Raw genomic sequence first — 20,329 nt, forward strand, 5'->3', positions numbered from 1 at the left:
GAAAGCCAATCCCAACACTAAATTAACTCTTCTTTGCTCTGGCAAACCCATTTTTTATCTTCTGGATTTCTCAGACAGGAGCCAGATTCCATTCTATAGTTCTGGGCTCACTGTGGGAAAGACATATCAAGCTCTTCAAGTTGCCTGAAGAAGCCCCTTGCACTACAATTAAGCTGAGGAGCTGACATGCCCTCCACCTTCTTTTGGGTGAGGGGATGTGTGTGTGTGTGTTTATGTGTGTGTGTCTTATGCATATGCACATGTGGTAATACAGGAACAGCTCTTTCCAAAGAAATCCTCCACACAATATCCTTTGTTACTCTCAGCTCTCTCTACCCTTTAATGTCCTTATAGTGTGTTCAGGAGAACTGTAACTGATTTTTGACAAGATTCTTTATAAATTCTGTGTATGGTCTAGTATTTCCTTTGGAATACACATATATTAGATCTTAGTACTTCAAACAAAATTTGAATTTTAGCTGGTTATTATGCCATAAATGTGGGTAACACCATGAGATTTTTCCAATCTACTATCAAAACTGTTCTCATGTCTTTCATTCAAACATACACATACATATATAAACATCTCAGGTACCACATATTCATTATATTAAAAAAAATAGAAGCTACAAATAAATGAAAAAATCATAAACAATGAAATGAAGTACACCCAAAATTAATTTCCCAGGAAAATCTGCTTTATTTTGTGCCCATGCACATAAAAATATGTACAGATATAGACTCCCTATAATTATTAGTACCTGTGTTCTCCGCCCCTCCTATTCTTGCTTTATACATTGTGCTCCTCATTCCCTCTCAGCAAATACAAACCATTTTAATTTCAATGGCAGTATGTGTTCTAGTTCATGAATATATTAACTTTCCTGAGCTAATCCTCTATCATTGAATATTCAGGTGGGGTTTTTATTTCTATGTAAACCACAATACTATAAACAAATTATATGTGTATCATTTATGTTAGTTTCCTTAGAAAGGTATATACTTTTCATTAATCTCTTTTGGTGTTCATTTGCATTTAATAAGTATTAAGCCTTAAACCAAAGGTATACTTTCTAAAGTAGAAATTTAGGTATCAGTTAATGAGAAAAGGATTTATTTGTTCGTTGAGAAATCCTTGTAATTAAGCAATTGCCTGATATTGCTTACTTATAAATCTGAATTAAATAATATATATTATTCATATGATAACCCCCCTTACTTATTAATATTTTGGCAGACAATCTGAAATCAATGACTATTTCTAAAAATATCCATTTCCAATGATCCACAGTAATCCTACATGCTTATGTAAAATTCAGTTATGCTTCCAACACCTGCTAAATTAGGTTAGCACACTTATCTAGCAGTCTCTCTCTGTATTGTATTGGGTCATTATTCTAGATTGTTCCAAAAAATTATCTCCCAGAAGATTATGGAATAAATAAGAAAAGAAACAAAATGGAGGTAATGAGTTATACAATTATTTTAAAAGTTTAGTACAAGTTAAGGAAAGTGTGTCATTTAAAAAAAATACATATTTTGGGTATTATATCATTTTATCCCTTCTAATTCTGAGGATATTCTGCAAAAATTAGAGAAATACAACAATGATGTAGAACTCACATGCTTTTGTTTTTCTGGAATTGTCCATTATGATAACTGACTTGCATAGGAAAAACCTTGCATTAAAATGTAAATGAGGGCTTCCCTGGTGGTGCACTGGTTGGGAGTCCGCCTGCCTTCCAATGCAGGGGACACGGGTTCGTGCCCTGGTCTGGGAAGGTCCCACATGCCACGGAGCAGCTGGGCCCCTGAGCCTTGGCTGCTGAGCCGGCGTGTCCGGAGCCTGTGCTCCGAGCGGGAGAGGCCAAAGCAGTGAGAGGCCCGCGTACAGCAAAAAAAAAAAAAAAAAAAAGTAAATGAGTTTTAAAGACAGTGATTGCAATAAGGATGTGAAGCAGGAATTCTCTTACCTAACGTTGTCTCTCTTAGTTACATGCACATATGGTAGTATAGTATTTAAAGATGACTGTTTTAGGCCATAAATGTGCACTTTTGAAAGTAATGATCTAGACTCCTCAATAAATGTGCAAAACTGCAGAATATATTTTATTATCAAAAGTTGGGAATTTAAAAGTTAGACCTAAATTTTTTTAATGTAACTATCTTTAAACGTGATATTTTTCCTTGAGTATGACTTTATTCTCAAGGGAAAGGCCTCTATTAATTCCTGGCTAATGCATTAGAATTCTGCATATATGGCTAATGAGGTTCAGTTTGGGCTGTTTATACCTGTTGAGCACTCTGTCCATATGACCCATCAAGAGAGTAATGGAAATATGGACATTGAACAGGCTGAATTAAGTTATTGAATGAAAATAAACATAATTCTACTAAAAAAGAATGTTTCTCTTTTTGGTTTGCTTAAAACTCTGTAAATAGAACAAAACAACATCAACAAAACTAAAACTGAAATTATTTCTGTTGTTAAAAAACATATATCCCCTGTGATATATGTAGAAAAAAATCAGGTCAAGGAAACTTTAAAAACTACTAATTGAATAATATTTAGAGATGCAGTATTTTACTTAATATTTGAAATCACTGAATGGAACTCTTTGGCATAAACCTTTCATAACATATATTATCGGAGAAAAAAAGTGATCCTGTGCCTTTAATTTCCCTTTCTGAGAGAGGGAAGGCTGCACACCACTGACAGGCTCACTTGTTCCTGTCTTTAATGTGCAATCTGTTTTCTCCAGCGGAGGGCACTCAGTGTATCACAAACTCAAGCATTAGCACCAACAAGCTCTGAGCAACATCAGTCTCTGGAAAGCCTTCTGAATTAGACAAGGCCTGCCTCTCAGCACAGCTACAAAACACTTTAAACCTGACCAGCTAAATGGATAAACCTAGCCTGCATAGCTTTTAAACTGGGGTCTCATACAGCACAGGAGGCCTACTTGCTTGAAGAACTGAAAATCCAGAGGATGATTTGCTTTATCTGGGAATGGCAAAAGCCAGCACAATAAGGAATGCCAGGTATTCTGAAGATTTTCTTTTTCTTTTTCTTTTTTTTCCTCTCTTTTTACAGAGAAGTTGGTTACCTTCGAGATGGGCTGTAGCTCTTTTGCACAGATTGCCAATTACTGCTGATGGGTCTCTGGTGAATTACACAATGATGCTCAGAGCCTAGAGGCCCTCCCCCACCCCCCAACTGCTTCCTTCTCCCTGCCCCCCATCCCACTACGTGCTGATTTTTTTTTTCCTATATGTATATATATATTTTTTGTCTGTCCCCTCTGGGGAAGTTTGTATGGGGCTACTAGCTGACATGTGGGATCAGAATGGTGTGAATGACAGCCGCACTGTATCATGAAGGTGGTGGTGGTTTCAACACGTGAGACCAAACAAGAAGAAAGCTGAGAGAGGGGGGAACCGTTTTGGATGACAAAGGATGGGTAAGTGAACTTTTGTTGTTTCCTTCTTAGTAAAGCTGATCCTCTTGGCTTCGTATTCTCAGTCGTGGCATTAGCTGATAAAAGACAGGAAAACAGGCAAAAAGCGGCAGCCTCGGAGTTTGCCAGTTGACTCACTATAGTTGCTATTATATTTTTAGATCATTTTCCTTTTTCTCGTTTTTTTAAACTGTAAATGCATAACATGGACTTAAACAGACTGGAGAAATATTTTTCAGACTGTCTCTTCCGAATGCGTATCCTGGCTTGGGAATTGAGCGTGAGATAAATGTTATGTTTCCTTCTATTTCTTGATAATATTAACCATGCTTGTATTTCTGGTTGCTGTCAGGAAGATTGTTAACACTTTACTGCGTGTGTGTAGGGGTGGGGTCATTACTTTATCAGAGGTCGCACAAGGGCTTGTTTTATCTTTGAAGATGTACCCTGAACACAGCTTCCAAATTTCCAGCAGTCATTTGCCAGTTTTATTTTTTCAAGTGTGACTGGCTCCCCCCCCCACCCCTTTTTCCTGTCTGGGAGAGCTGGAATGTATTTCAATGAGTCTGTAGCTGGCAAGAGGACAGAGAGCAAGATCGGGTTTCAAATTTAAAAAAAAAAAAAAAAGAAAAAAGAAAAAAAAAACTCTTAACAGTAAAAGAAGTGTTTTTTTGTTTGTTTGTTTTGTTTTTTAAATTAGGGATTTGGCTGATTGCCTCTTGGTTAAAAACGTGAATATTTAAGATTAATAAAGAAACTGCAGCACAAGGTACTTTTTTTTCCCCTCACCGCTAAGAAATAATAAATCTACTGTTGATAGAGGAAAGAAGTCCTTTAACATGCTATGACTTGGAAATGCAGCATAAGTGCCAATAGATTGCAACTTTGCAGGTTTTCTGAAGTTAATGGAGGTTGGGGAGAAAAAAAAGTCGTGAGAAATTTGAACAGGTTGGGATGGGGGGAAATAATAGTCTGCTGTTTCTCTGCTTGTTTATCCTCCAAATTTGCAAAACCAACTGTGTTAAATATATCAGAAAAAAACTAGTGCTACCCAAGATTATTTTGTATTTTATGCAAATATTTAATAAGAATTTGATAGTCATAGCTTTGGAGTGTTCTGTGTTATTAGTAGTTAGGACACTGAGCCTGTGATCACTGAGCAGGAGAGCCTCAGTAGGAATCTCTTCCTGAACGTTGAGAGCATATATGCTTATTAACACATTGAGAGTACCTCCTGCTGTTACTAGTCTTCATACCATGCTTCACTGGCTGTTTATACTGGTCCCAGGGACATTTTTTCAGAGCTCCTATATGGTTATCTCATTATGCAATAAGGATGCAATTTCAAGCAAGGAGAACTTGGGTTACCTTGACAGTTTACTGAAGCTCCTTTGCCAAATCACAGCCTCTTTACTCAACTAAGAAAGATGTACAAGTACAGGGCTTACTAAGATACATTTTTCCCATTACCAGAAGACTTAGTACTCTTCCTTTTAGTACTGGTGTTCAGTAGAGTGACTAGCCAAACACTGATGTTATTAAATGTCGCCATTATGTGATACGATAGGCTCGGTGTTTTTCAGTGTTTGATGCACGTATGAACTCCTGAAACTCAGGAAGTTGTGCTTAGTTCTATGACACTGTGGCGATTTGGAAATCAAGGAAGAAAACATGAAACCTAAATAGCAAACATGCAACACTGAAGAAAATAAAGCTTTAAGTGTCAAATACATTGTTCTTAAATCAACTGTCCCATTACTACACTAGATGAAATGCCCCTGATATTGGTAAGCTGGTGGTGATTTACATTAATAGCTTTACAATGTGCATTTGTCTTCTTTTAATATTGTAGGTTTCCATTTAATTACGCAGCTGAGAGGCATGCGTGTAGTGCTAGTGCTACTTCCTACACTGCTGCTTGTTATGCTCACGGGGGCTCAGAAAGCTTGCCCAAAGAACTGCAGATGTGATGGCAAAATTGTGTACTGTGAGTCTCATGCTTTCACAGATATCCCTGAGAACATTTCTGGAGGATCACAAGGCTTATCATTAAGGTTCAACAGCATTCAGAAACTCAAATCCAATCAGTTTGCCAGCCTTAACCAGCTTATATGGCTTTATCTTGACCATAATTACATTAGCTCAGTGGATGAAGATGCATTTCAAGGGATCCGTAGACTGAAAGAATTAATTCTAAGCTCCAACAAAATTACCTATCTGCACAATAAAACATTTCACCCGGTTCCCAATCTCCGCAGTCTGGACCTCTCCTACAATAAGCTTCAGACATTGCAATCTGAACAATTTAAAGGCCTTCGGAAACTCATCATTTTGCACTTGAGATCTAACTCGTTAAAGACAGTGCCCATCAGAGTTTTTCAAGACTGTCGAAATCTCGACTTTCTGGATTTGGGTTATAATCGTCTTCGAAGCTTGTCCAGAAATGCTTTTGCTGGCCTGTTGAAGTTAAAAGAGCTCCACTTGGAGCACAATCAGTTTTCCAAGATCAACTTTGCTCATTTTCCACGTCTCTTCAACCTCCGCTCAATTTACTTACAATGGAACAGGATTCGCTCCATTAGCCAAGGCTTGACATGGACTTGGAGTTCCTTGCACAACTTGGATTTATCAGGGAATGATATCCAAGGAATTGAGCCAGGCACATTTAAATGTTTGCCCAATTTGCAAAAATTGAATTTGGATTCCAACAAGCTTACCAACATCTCACAGGAAACTGTCAATGCGTGGATATCATTAATATCCATCACTTTGTCTGGGAATATGTGGGAATGCAGTCGGAGCATTTGTCCTCTATTTTATTGGCTTAAGAATTTTAAAGGAAATAAGGAAAGCACCATGATATGTGCAGGACCTAAGCATATCCAAGGTGAAAAGGTTAGTGATGCAGTGGAAACATATAATATCTGTTCTGAAGTCCAGGTGGTCAACACAGAAAAATCACAGCTTGTGCCCCAAACTCCCCAGAAGCCTTTAATTATCCCTAAACCGACAACCTCAAAATCTGACCCCAGCCAGTCCACTCTTGAAACACCAAGCCCTTCCCCAGGGTTTCAGATTCCTGGCACAGAGCAAGAGTATGAGCATGTTTCATTTCACAAAATTATTGCAGGGAGCGTGGCTCTCTTTCTTTCGGTGGCCATGATCCTCTTGGTAATCTATGTGTCTTGGAAACGCTACCCAGCCAGCATGAAACAACTTCAGCAACATTCTATTATGAAGAGGCGGCGGAAAAAGACCAGAGAGTCTGAAAGACAAATGAATTCCCCTTTACAGGAGTATTATGTGGACTACAAGCCTACAAACTCTGAGACCATGGATATATCGGTAAATGGATCTGGGCCCTGCACATATACCATCTCTGGCTCCAGGGAATGTGAGGTATGAACCATGATCCTCCTAAAAGCGTTTCTACTGTGGGAAAGGAGAGGTAAATGTTTGAAGCTCTAGAGGTATCTCTAATCACTAGAAAGAGTAATGACCCTTTTGCTTTTGGGTTTTGCTCAGTGTGAAAGGTTACTTAATTAAATTACAACCACCAGGAAATTGACTGCTTTTTTTTTTTTTTCCTTAAATGGTTGAAACTTGAAGGAAGTTCATTCAAGGATGATATTAAGTTGGAATAAAGCACTATGTTAAAACATCTGTTTTTCAACAGTTTGTATACAGGGGTTGGACTTACAAACACACATACACACAAAACTCTTTTCATCCTAAAATTTATGTCTGGTTCTTGTTGTTTGACTTTTGTAATCAAGTAAAGAAGGAGGGGCCAGCTTAATTTAAAAACAAAGTGACTTTACCAAAATTCCAGGAGGTAATGAAGATTTAAACCAAAGAGCAATTTACCCAAGGGTTGATTTCGTTGTACATTTTTTAGTTTTAATTAAAGCATGCAGCAGGGATCTCATAGGGATAACTGTTTCTGTGTTACTTGCCATTTAGTTATTATACCAGCATAGAGAATGTCAGGCCTATTGTGTAATTGTATTAAGGCATTTAAAGATGTGTTTTTTCCTCCGTTCCTTCCTTCCTACCTTCCTGCCTTCCTTCCCTTATTTCTCCCTTCCTTTCTTTCTTTTCTTCCTTCCTCCTTTACTTTCCTTTTTACTTTTTGTTTTTTTATTACTGGACATAGATCACTTTTCAAAAGTTTTCTTAAGTGCTGGCTTTATGTATGTAATCAGAATGAAACTTAAATTCTACATTTTGGCTTTGTCCCTGGTAACTAAAATCAGGTCATGATGTTGTGGATGATTTAGCAATAACATAATGACAAACATAACAGGGACTGTTTGTCAGTGTTGCTGTCATCCCCAAAGACATAATGTGTATTCTTGTTAAACTAATCCAAAACTAAATGATGCAAATAGTTATAAATAAAAAGAGAGAGATTTGGGTTCTGAGTATTTTCCCTTTCTGTAACAATCACCTCAAATGAAGGCATTTCATGTTATACTATTTTCATTTTCATGAGAATAAGTTTGGATCAGTGTCTGATTATTTAATTTTAAAGGTCATATATAGGAATGTGTTTATGAGTAGGAAAATGGTCACAGATTTCCAACTTGTTAATAAGTAATACTGGATGCAAATTATTCTTCACTTGGTAAAGTTGATCAAAAAGTGCAAAGACTGTGACTGCCTAGGCCTTGTTACAAGAATAAATTAGTAAAGAGAGGTAAAGTTCTGGCTCTGCGTCATCTTAGTATCCAATTTTACATGACTGCTTTTTCGAAAGAAAGTTTTAATGACAATTTAAAGACTTTGCCCTTTTTAATACTAGTTATAAGAGTTGAAAAATATAAATTGCTCTTTGATAATATATTCCCAAATCTTTCCATAATCCTAAACGCAGATGCTAATGAAAATGTTTTCAGACAAAGCACTGAGTCTGAAGTAATCTCCAGCTCAGTGTAATTTGGAATATGGAGCCATTCTTCGCAGAGTTCATTTTCTCCTCTTTTTTTTGATTGAAAATAAGAAAAGTAATCCCAGACAAATTCCTGAAAGAAAGCTGTATGAATAATTGCCCTTAAAAATTAAAGAGAATAAAAAAATTTATATAAAAGTCTAACAAGGATTGATGTTTCTATTGCAGGCTGACATTTATATAATATTTGTGAATATTAGTAAAACAAGTTCATCCTGCTTTATTCTAGATTTGTCTTCTATTTTGAGATCTTCTTAAAAACTAGTAATATAAAAAGAAAAGGAAAATCCAGTCCCATTCATTCATTTTCTCTTAACGTTTATATTAGAATGGTGATTTTTATTTGTAAGAATCACCAAGAAATATTCTTAAAGAGCTAGCACTTCAGAACAAGTGGTTCTAAAACTTTTCCAGAGATCTTAAATTCCAGAGATTATCCTTTAAAGACCATAGGCATTACCATGATAGAAACAAAATAAAAACATATTTCATTCTGTAAAAAAGTGTTTAAAAATACATTTTGATATTATATGTGTTCTGTAGAGTGATGTTTATGGTCCTGAAATTGCAGTGACATTGTTGGGGTTGGGTGTGGTGTTACAGCATTAAGTAATGAAAAAATTAATTAAATGTTATAATGAAGCTGTTGAGTTGAAATGGTAGCCCTACTCAAGTAGTCAAACTCTCCATGCCCTAAAAAGTAGAAAATGGTTGGCTATACATCTGAGATCATTAACTCCACTTCTGAGTGCTCGGGGTCCAATAAAGCTATGGGTTAAATGAATATTAACTTGTTTTGAAACACAAATACACAGAAACAAAGTGTAGCTGCCACTCCTCCTTTTTGTCAATGTAATCAATGTTCAGTGTATTACAGTTACAGATAGAAGTAAGAAATAAGGAAAAGTAGATTCTTAGAAATTGTTATGAAAACAATAATTTTCCCTTACTTCTTTGTCACCCCAGAGTCAAATTTCTCTTGTTGAGAAAACTTCTCTACAAAATGAAGCCAAAAGAGAGAATCGATTTGCCCAAGTTTATGACTTTTTAGGACAGTGGAGGTATGCAGAGTTTAGGTCTGGTGGTGTTTTGAGAAACCTCACGTATCAATAGCTTAGAAAAATAGTGAACCATTAATATATTTATAATACATTTTTGTGAGGTAGGTTTTTTATTCAAAACATCCAACTCTACCCAATAAAGCCATAAATATTTAACTAGAAAACTTAGCACCAAATGCTAATTTTCTAAGATAGTGCCTTGAAAAAAATTACATTAAATTGAAAATTTCACTTATATTGTTGATGTTACCTTCAATTATCATAACCTAAATATAGTTAAAATATTCATTTTGTCTATTTCCTTTGAGAAGAAAATAAAAATATTAACAGTCTTCCTTAGAATAATGTCTGTGAGCCACCACACACATCTAGCATGCAATTTATAAAGTAAATAATTTTGGCTCTGTTCTTTATAAATTTAAAATTTTAAAGTTCCAAGTGCACATTATATGATAATAATCTGAAGGAGAATATCATAATAATTTAGGCAGTAAAACTTTCTTATATCTATAAAAGAGGGATAGAGTAGATAGCTATGAATAATTAATATGATATATGGCACAACTCCAATAGATAGATACATTTCAGTCATACTTTGAGTGGATCAGTGTGCTTGGTTGAACTGAATCATTTAATTTGTTCTCAATATGTGCTCAGAGAAGAGAACTTAAAACCAAAAGGATACAGCTTTGTCTAAAACTTAGTGCCACTGACAGAGAAAATTGCAAATACTTACTTTTGAAAATAGCTTGTGAAACTTTGGATAGCTTTAGCTCATAAAAAATTATAAGAATTATAAAGTTACTTCATTTTGCATAACAAATTTTTACTTAAAGATTATACAAAACAAAATTTTGAATACCTGGTTCTTCTAGGATATGTTTTATCAGCTGAAAATAGCAAGGACTTTTATAAAATTAGTAATTGTGAATATAAGCCAGGAGAGTTTGCCTTTTGAATTAAAAAAAATTGAAATTGGTAAAACCTTAACATGAATGAAAGTGGTCTCTAAAAAGATCCTGCGTTCAGAGTGTTTTAAAGAAGAAGTAATTAAAATATAAAGTTTAATGATCCCATAATGCTAATAGTGCTGTCATTAGGGAAATGGGAATATAGGTGACCCTAAGGTACATATTTTTCAAATATTTAGTATTTTGGTTACACTCTTCAAAGTCAAGTAAAATAAAAATAAATTGGTTGTCATTTAGGGCTTATATTATTTCTTTCACTGCTGTGCAGTGGGTGGTATAGACCATTTCTAACAACTTATATTTATTGAAGGTATTAGGTCATATCCAAACTACTGATTTAAAGGGGAATATTAACTTCTTTCTACACTGTAGAAATTGACATTTTGAAGTATACTGAATGAATTTCCAATAACTAAAAATCATAATATACTCAAAGAGGATTCTAAGTGAAGCAGGCCCAGTATCACTGAGTTTAATACACTTTACTAATATAAAGCTGTAGAAAACAAAGTTAATTTTGGTGGCTGACTACTACTGTGTCATATTAAAATGTTACAAAATTGAAACTATACTTTGTGTATTTAAAGGAAGTCTATTTATGCTTGTGTGTGTGTGTGTGTGTGTGTGTGTGTGTACGTATATGTGTGTGTTTGTATTATGTAAGTAAGCGTATGTGCTCATATAGAGAAATAGAGTGAAAATATAAGTATATTTTGTTCATTTTGAACACTTGAAATACTAATAATAAAATGTTGGGTCATGGTTACTGGAATTTGTTACTTAGGAAAATGCTTCTTAAGAATAAATGTTTAATCATCTCTAAAATTATATGTATCTTATGTCTAGATAGTCTAGCGTTCGTTTTTGAAAAAACAGAATTTATACTACACATTACCATTTTTCCTGTGACTTTGGGTGAGTCATTTCATTTCTCTGTGAACCATCATTGAATGAGTGTAATTCAACTAGTGCAATATATCCCAACTCAAATCATTCCTCAGAATAGTCAACTTTGGAAAATCTTAGTGGTCATTCCCAGGACTACAAAAGCAAGATGGGATGTGGAGGAAAAACTGAGCTATTTATATTCATTGTCAATGAGGAGAGAGAGAACTTCTTGAGTTACTAAAACACGACATGCTCAGGTGAAAAGCCATACAATGTCTTTATGTTTGAAGGCAAAATATATTACACACATGCACACATGTGAGCGCACACACACACTTATATGTCTTCAAAATTCTTCCAAATAACTAGTTATTTTGAAAGCATTTAAAATATGACTTTAAAAAATCTATGGTCTAAATTTGATCCAACTAAATTTCATTCATGAATACAATTTTTATTAGTCTTCAGATAGTACTGGTGAAGAGTGACAGCTGCCAAGAAGGCCCAGCATGGCTAATTTAGGACAGGTTTTAAACTGACAATAAACAGTTCAATTCCTTTTTCTAGATTTAGCTCGTATTAGCATCTCATGAACAAGTTTTTAATAATTGGTTGCTCTCTAAATCCCCAAGTTGAGAAGTCTGACTCTTAGGAATGGATAGCTTTTGACACACCCCAGTAATCTTTAGATGATTCCAGAATTTTTCATCCTGTGACTTTTCTATATTCAGTAAAATCTAGTAATTCTAGTTCTCAATAATTACATTTATAGATAGCTCTATGCTTTGGAAGTTGCTTGGGAATATTAGCATTGGGTACTTGGTGACTCATCAGAATTTTCATGTCTCTAGAGTTTCATGAATCACTAAATCAAAGTGAAACACTAGCAACCTGTATATCACCAGTTTTGAAGTTTTGAAAAATTTACTCTGTCTTTTGATCAGTGAAAAGCATAAAAGAGATGCCGAATATGTTTTAAAAATTAAAACTGCTGTTTATATTACCCAAAAAACTACCATTCATTGAGTCAGTTTAATAATATCTCAATATTCTTAAAATGAAAGAGAAATTGTGAGGGTATTTTTCTCATGCACTCCGTAAGCCATTAAAATGTTAACTGTTAGTTAAGGAAGATTGAGAAAAAGCACAGTATTTCCTATGATATCAGAATCACTGGCTTTTTAATAAACTGCTTTAATATGCTTGAAACTGCTCTATAGGTGTAAAGGATGTGAGTTATACTCCTGCTAAGTGGTTTAAAAATAATGCTTCCACCATCAAGAGAAATTAGGGTCCTTTAAAAGTAAGACATTTGACTTTAAGTCAAATCTTACACATTATAATACTTGTAAAGTTTGGGAATGAAATGACAGCAAAGCAAATACACATTAATAAAAGGTTAAAGTAAGGGTGAGAATATAAAATTTTCAGAAAATATCATGTCCAAAAATTATGAACAACCTTGACTAAAAAAAAAAAAAAATTGAATAAAACTGATGCCTCAATATCAGATAAACAATAAACATGTGCATAACTAAATAAGATTATGATATTTAGCATTACTGTCTGTACATGGAAATGAGATATCTTTTAATATTATATAAATGGTATTCTTAAACATACATAAAAAAGTAACTTTGAAATATAATTACATTTAAACAACCATGTACAATTAAACACCCGTATATCCCACATAAATATTTCTGAAATACTGAAATATATGTTGTAAACAGATAGTAGATTAATATATATTATAGTTTTGAATAAACCCCATTCTTTACTAACTTGACCAGTCCTCATAAATTGACTCAAATATAAACATTTGGAGGAAACATTAAAAAATTTAATGGCATCAAAATAACTTTATGTTTCTTTTCTCATTGCCTCAATGTATCATGATGGTTTTCTGAATTTTTGGACATCCACACAGCTTCTCTCTCCTTTATTTCAGTCTTTCATATATTCACTGAATTCTCAGACTTTAGAGTTAGGGGTAAAGATGTAATAATTAAACCTAGCAAGAAGGGTCATCTCTTCTGATTTTCCTTTTATTTAAAAAAAAATGTAAAGTCTTCTAGTAGAAAAAAGTAAGGTACAATAAACATGTTTGTCACTTTGATTTTTAAAAGAGAAGTTTAAAGAAAGAGTAACTATAATATCAAAACAAAACTTCCTAAACAAATTTATAATTATCATTTTTATCTACTATTTCAGTTGTTAGGATCTTCAAATCTCATTGAATTATAAAAACTAAAAAATGTATTAGGTTTTACAATATATTTGAATTTTTGAAACAGACAAGCTAAAATGAGTATAGATGGATTTTTTTAAGAAAACTCACTGTTTTTTAGCATCTCAGTAGGCAAATGTATTCCAGAACAGAAATATATAATGTTATGAATTGATTCCATTTTGAGGTTATTTTTAATGTTAGAGCAAAACCATATAGACACTAATTTTGGAATACCAAATGATACAAAGAGGGAAAATGCTTGAAATCGTTTTATTTTGGAAAGTCAATACTACTTAATTCATCTTCACTGTATGTTTTCATTTTAAAAGATAATGATTGCTGTTTTGCTGCCTTCTTTTAAAATTAAATATCATCAGATAAATCATTGAAATTATACTGATTTTATTAAAAGAAACAAACAAGAAACAATCTTTGGGTATAAATTCTATGCTTGCTTTTTCAATTCCTCCTTCCTCCCTCAAGTCACATTTACTGAAAGTTTTTTTTTTTCATTTTCTGCTGCAGATCTAATTATTTCCTGTGCTAGGAATTATTAAAAGTTGATTTCTTGTTTCCTTTAACCGATTCCTATTAAATACATTTATGTGCAAATGAAGCCTTGAAAATATTGGTTGTTTGTTTCAGCATAAAGTTGATCATGATGGATTTCACTATTCGATATTTATTATTTTAAATCGAGACCAGCTATTGTTAAATATTCCTAATAAGACTAAAAAAAAGAAAATAATAGAAATATAAGTTAATTATGTCTGAATCTTTTTTGGTATAGTCTCCATAGATGAAATATTGTTATTTTCTTCTGTGTTTATAGGTCTGAAAAAGTAATAGCAGAGAGGTCAGCCTTAAAGTACTTTAGGTTGATAGTCAAACCACAACATGGACCAAAATTGCATTTATCCAGTGGTTAGATCAAGGGGTGAAAAAGAGGTCTCAGAGATTTGCTTTACTTTTGTAATACTGGACAAGTAAATATATATCTGACCTTTCTGTGATATAATTTTTCCATCTATTGAACTCGGATAATAACTTTCCAACTAACTTGTTGAAATGATTAATGAGCCTATTCGGAAACCACTCTGAACTCCTCCATAAAAAAGTTTCAGTGTATATATAAATTATTACTAGCCATAAGCCCTACTGTCGAATGAAAAATGCAAAATACAATGTGGCTGTATTATTTTCATTGTTATTATTAGTTATAATGATGGTTATAATACTCCCTGATGTAGAAACAAGTGTTGTGGTTACATTTTTCATAAAGTGAATAATAAACCTGAATTTTCAGTCCCTTGTCTGAGCTGTAATTTAGTTTGGGTACCAGACACACTGATATTTAAATAGTACCTCAGGGTTTGTAAAATACTTCCTTGGCTGAATACTTTTTCATGTTTCAAAGAAAGCAGCATTTACAATTATTTTATTGGTATTAATTCTAAAGAAGAAATGGGTTATAGAAACAACTTATAAGTTTCCAATCTGATCAAGTATTGCCCTTCAGCTCATTTTCTTATCAAATGGAGGCAGTTTTAATTTCCCCAAAGTGTTTATGCATGACAAGTGGGAATTTTCAAATAATACATAGGGTATTCTTATTGAATAAGTTAATATGTGATTTTAAGAACCGGATATTTATCTAGTGTATATGTATATACATACACACACACATATATTTAATGCTTTGATGTGAATAGTATTTTGGTTGAATATAATATGAGCTCTTATTTTTGCATAAATATATGGTTATGTAATTCCTATTATTTATGATATACTTAAAAATGAAATACATTTAAATTTTCACATGGACTATTATCGTGTGCTGTAAAATAGAGGACACCACTGGTACAAGTCCTTTACAAAAACAAGCAGGCTGTAGATAAAGAAAAATGCTAGCATTGCTAGAGAAGACAGTAAGTTGTTTTCTTTGTGATTGGAAAGGCAGAATTATTCCAAATTGGAAATTCTGCCAGTTGATGAATGTTTCTTCCAATTATGTATTCTAGAATTAGGGAAGTAACCACATAATGGGGTCACAGATGCACTGGACCCACTGTGAAATGGATCTGAACAAAAACTCCATTGATTTCATGAGCCTCTACTCTGACCAGGGGACCACAATGATGTTTTGGATCTCCAGGATTAGTGTCCCTTCAGAGTTGATGTCCCCAGTAATCCACAAAAGTCTGATTACTTCACTTTCCCCAATGCACAGTCACCCTGGTAAATAGCTGTATGTAAATGTATTGTGATTCAAGTTAGACATCTGTCCACTTGACCTAGCAGTCTTCCACTTATACAGACTAAGAATTTAGTAGACTGCTCCTGTACTTTTTTCAAAGGGCACCATAGTTAAACAGACAACATCATAGGTGTCTTTTGAATCAAACTACATTGATTACTACTTTAACTCTACTGTCCCATATGGTAACCATGCCCATCTTGTCTTGGCACTAGACCTGTGCCACCCAAGAATCTCAATTTTCACATTGCATTTAGGGATGCCAATTCAGTGGTAGCTGTTCCCACTGTAATTTCTGTCCTGCAGTGAAGAGTGACAAGAGAGACATTAACCCTGAACTTACTTTTTTCAATCTCTTTCCCCTCTCCAGTTGCCAGGCTGTCAATCAATTTTATCATCTTGGAATATGGTCCACAGTATTCTAACCAGATTTTCTTTAGTTTTTGAGAATTACTGCTTAGACTCCAATCTAGAAATGTAAAAGAAAAGAGAATATAAAATGTAAATATAAAATTCTGACTTTTTGCAATTCATAATTCTTTGAGCTCTCTATCCACTCATGGTCTATCTATCTTTTCTCAAATGATTAGAGGATAAGAGATGATTTTAAATGAATATTCCAACTATTTCCTCTTTAATTTTGGCATAACACCTTCCTTGAGAATGTGCATACAGTTTTCCTCCAAAACATGAAGATTGGCAAGGATCATTGGCCTAGAAAGAAGATAGCATCCATTCTCTTTCTCATTGTGTTTCTTAGTGAGAATTAATTGGAACATGGTCATCAATTGTGTAAGCAAATATACTATTTTATTAATGTTGTCAAACTATTATTATTCTATTGATAGTAAACAAAGAGATAATCTTATTCTAAAATATGAACAAGTATAATTTTGTGGATTAACCTGACATGTTCTTATTTTTTTTATTTTCTAATTTTAAATGAATGCTTTGTTTAGGAAATGTTGAAAATATGAGATTATTTACAAAAATAAGCAAGAAATTATCAAAAAATCCCACTACGCAGGGATAATACTTTAAATACTCTGCTACATTTACATCTAATAATATGCACAGATATGTGTATGTGGGTGTTTATACAATTAATTTAGCATTGAAAACTGTAGCATAGATTACATAAAGTATACTGTTACTTTAAAATTAACATTTTGTGATGAATAGAGTCACTTTTAAAAATACTATTTTTGAAATTACATCCCTAAAGTGTCATATTTTACTTACACTTCCCTTTTTTGTTGAACATTTATGATGCTTTTTTGCACGTTATAAATATTTCTTCAATGGCTTCCTCATCTAGATAGATTCCTAGAAGATAAAATTCATAGCCAAAAGAATGAAAACGTTAAATTTAACTCATGTCACCAAATTACTCTCTCAAAAATATATACCTATTTGTATTACCACATGAACTGTACAAGAGTTATTTTCCCACATATACACCAACATTATTTATCTTTTTTTTAAGAAGTTGGCAATTTTTTTAGTGTTTAATATTTATGTCTTTAGGCTGTAGAATTTTTTTTCTGTGTATTTTGTGTTATTGGATTTCTTATTTTGAAATATGGTATATAAATAGTCCGTGGTGTCAACAATAATACTAGTTTTCATTATGTATTTTTACATTGCTTTTATTTTTAGAAAGACCTTTTCCATCCTGCAAGGAAACATTTACTATGTTTTGATCACTCCTTCAATAATTTTATTTTTATATTTATTTCTTTAATCTACCTACAATATCCTTTAGTATATCACATGAAACATGGAGCTAATTTGTTTTTTATCACTAAAGAATTATGACAAATGTGTTTTACCATTTTAATGTAGAATTTTCATATATTTGCATCATTTTTGTGTTTTCTATCTTCTTCCCATGGGTTCATTCTCTATTCTTATATCAGAATCATATGTTTACATTTTTATAGTTTTTAAGTATATTTTTAAATTTTTATAAGTGTGTCTTTACTCCTGCTGCTAAATTCCACATATATATTTTTAATTGTCTTGTTCATTCATCACTGTTTTTATTTGAAATAAAATTTCGCATCTTTCTCTCTTTGTCTCTTTTTTTCTGGTGCTCACACATACAACATACACACATACACAATATTTTGACTGGGATTATGTGGATTGATTAATTCATTTGGAAATAATTGAAATATCTACAGTTATCAAAAAGAAATGCTATAAATGTTATGGCATAAAAATGGCATAGAGTTCCGTTTATATTATCTATTTCTTACGTCCTCGATAAACATGAGCTGATTTGCTTTTTATTATGATTCTAATATGTATATAAACACACACACACACACACACACACATATATATATATATATGCATGTATAATTATTATCAATATTTTGACCAAGTCCTTAATTTCAGTAGATTGTTATTTTTTTTGAAATTTCTGGTTCAAAAATAATTTTGTAAAGAAAAAAATGTATTAGCTTTCTAATAGCTACATTTCTTATTTACTTATTTTTCTATATTGTATTGTCTGAATCTTCTAGAATAATGTTACACGATTATGGTGATCTGGAGCAAAATTTTTTTTCTAATTGTGACACAGACTGTCTCCTGTGTTTTTGTACATTTTTTTATTCATTCACTTATTTATTCAACAAAAATGTATTGTATACCTACATTAGTATCTGTTAACACTGGGCTCAGTGCTGTGTTTACAGTAGTGGATAAAATACTTTGTTTTAGGTAAAAATTTATTTATCACATTTTTCATACCTATAGTCTCATTTATAAAATACACATTTATCAGGATGGACGTTAAGTATTACTTAGTGACTTTTTGGCACTTCGTTTTTCTCTTTTTATGAGTTCTGTATTTTTTTCCCCACCTTTTAGTTATTCATTTTATGAATTACATACTTTTATTTCCTAATGTTAAAAGTTATTTGCAATTCTGGAATACATTATGGTTGTTTCTTTCATAATATATTTCCTAGATCAGTTCTCATTGTGTCTACTTTTGTTTGCAATTTTTAAATCTCTCTTAACTAATAAGGGAACTCAAAATTATGCTCTCTTTATCAGTTGTCACATTTACTATCTTTTTTCTAGCTCTGAAATGGTTAAAATAATATGGACATGATCTTTTCCTTGAAATTTATAAAATATTCCCCAAAAACTGCCTTCATGCTTCTCTTTTTGGATATAATACTGAGAAAATGGTACAAATTTTTATCCAGTTTTTTTTTTTTTTGCCTTTTTGTTCATAAATTGTTCATAATTGCTGAAGGTTTTCAGATTTACTGTTTTCTTAAAAGAACTTGAGCAGCATTACCTTCAAACTACAGGAAATTATATCAATGTTTTACTTCCCATGGTATAATATCATCTATATATGAATGAATCCCTCCACCAATACTATCTGACATTCTAAGTTATTTTACCTTATCATTCTTATCTTACATTTCACTGCCTTATATAGCCAAATTATTTCTTTAATCCATAAGGGGTTGGCAACATATTTCTGGAAAGGACCAGATAGTAAATATTTTAGACTTTGTGGGCTATATGGTCTCTGTCACAACTACTTTACCCTGCCATTGTAGCATGAAAGCAACCATAGAAAATATATAAAAGAAGAACACATCTGTGTCCCAATAAAACCTTTTTTGCAAAAAACAGGCAGCAGCTGGATTTGGCTCATGTCTTATAATTTGCTGACTCCTAATCTAGATCATTTTAAACATGCCTGGGTCTTAACACTCAAAAATAAACAGCATATACTTTTCTCCTAACCTGATACCTTCTTCTACTACTGCCCTATCTTAGTCCTCTCCTTCATAGAAAATCTTGTCATAAGATTCTGTCCCAGTCTATATTTCCTCATCAATCTCTCAATTCTTCAACCCACTACAATCTGTCATCAGAGCTTATCAAGCCATAGAAAGAGCTCTTGCTAAATTTGCCACTGACTTCATTATCACTAAATTCTATGCCCTTATTAGAATTCTTTGCTTCACTATGATATCTCAGTAACATTCAACACTGGGTCTTTTCTTCCTTCTTTAAATGTTTTCCTTTCCAGAATTCTGTAATCAGATCATTTCCTCTTCATTCCAACATATCCTTTTCCATTTCCTTTGTAAGCTCAACCTGAATATTATGTTTCGCTAAGGCTCTTTCCTTGCATCTCCTCTTATACCACTATATTCTCTCTCTCTCTGTCTCAATAATCACATTTACATATGCAGCATGCATTACCATTTACTTACTAACAATAAATAAGTTATTCCTTTATTTCTTGACCTCTTCCCTGCGTTCCCCACATGTATACCAATTTCCTATTTGACACCTAAATTCAATTATAGAAGAGTACCTTAATCCCATTTCCAAACAAAATCATGGTCTTTCTTTCTCAGCCTGTTTTCCTTTTGCTGGTTCTTGTCTTGTGAATGAAGCTACCCACTTCTGTAAGTCAGAATCATAGGAACCATCCTTGACTCCATCCTCACTCTTACATTCCGTA

General features: G+C 33.0%; 1 protein-coding gene across 2 annotated transcripts; it reads left to right on the plus strand.

The window, feature by feature from the left end:
- Positions 1–2,808: 2,808 nt before the first annotated feature.
- LRRTM4 (leucine rich repeat transmembrane neuronal 4) lies at positions 2,809–6,870 on the plus strand. 2 transcript variants are annotated; one of them, XM_079940057.1, is made up of 2 exons: positions 2,809–3,461; positions 5,311–6,870. In XM_079940057.1, the coding sequence occupies exons 1-2, from the start codon at positions 3,458–3,460 to the stop codon at positions 6,861–6,863; spliced, it is 1,557 nt and encodes a 518-aa protein (XP_079796183.1). In that variant the 5' UTR covers positions 2,809–3,457; the 3' UTR covers positions 6,864–6,870. The 2 variants fall into 2 exon arrangements, with proteins under 2 accessions (XP_079796183.1, XP_079796182.1); XM_079940056.1 differs by having other exon boundaries at positions 3,015–3,042.
- The last annotated feature ends 13,459 nt before the right edge of the window (positions 6,871–20,329 follow it).

Source organism: Stenella coeruleoalba (assembly GCF_951394435.1).
Source record: "Stenella coeruleoalba genome assembly, chromosome: 13".
In the NCBI taxonomy this organism is placed as follows: Eukaryota; Metazoa; Chordata; class Mammalia; order Artiodactyla; family Delphinidae; genus Stenella; species Stenella coeruleoalba.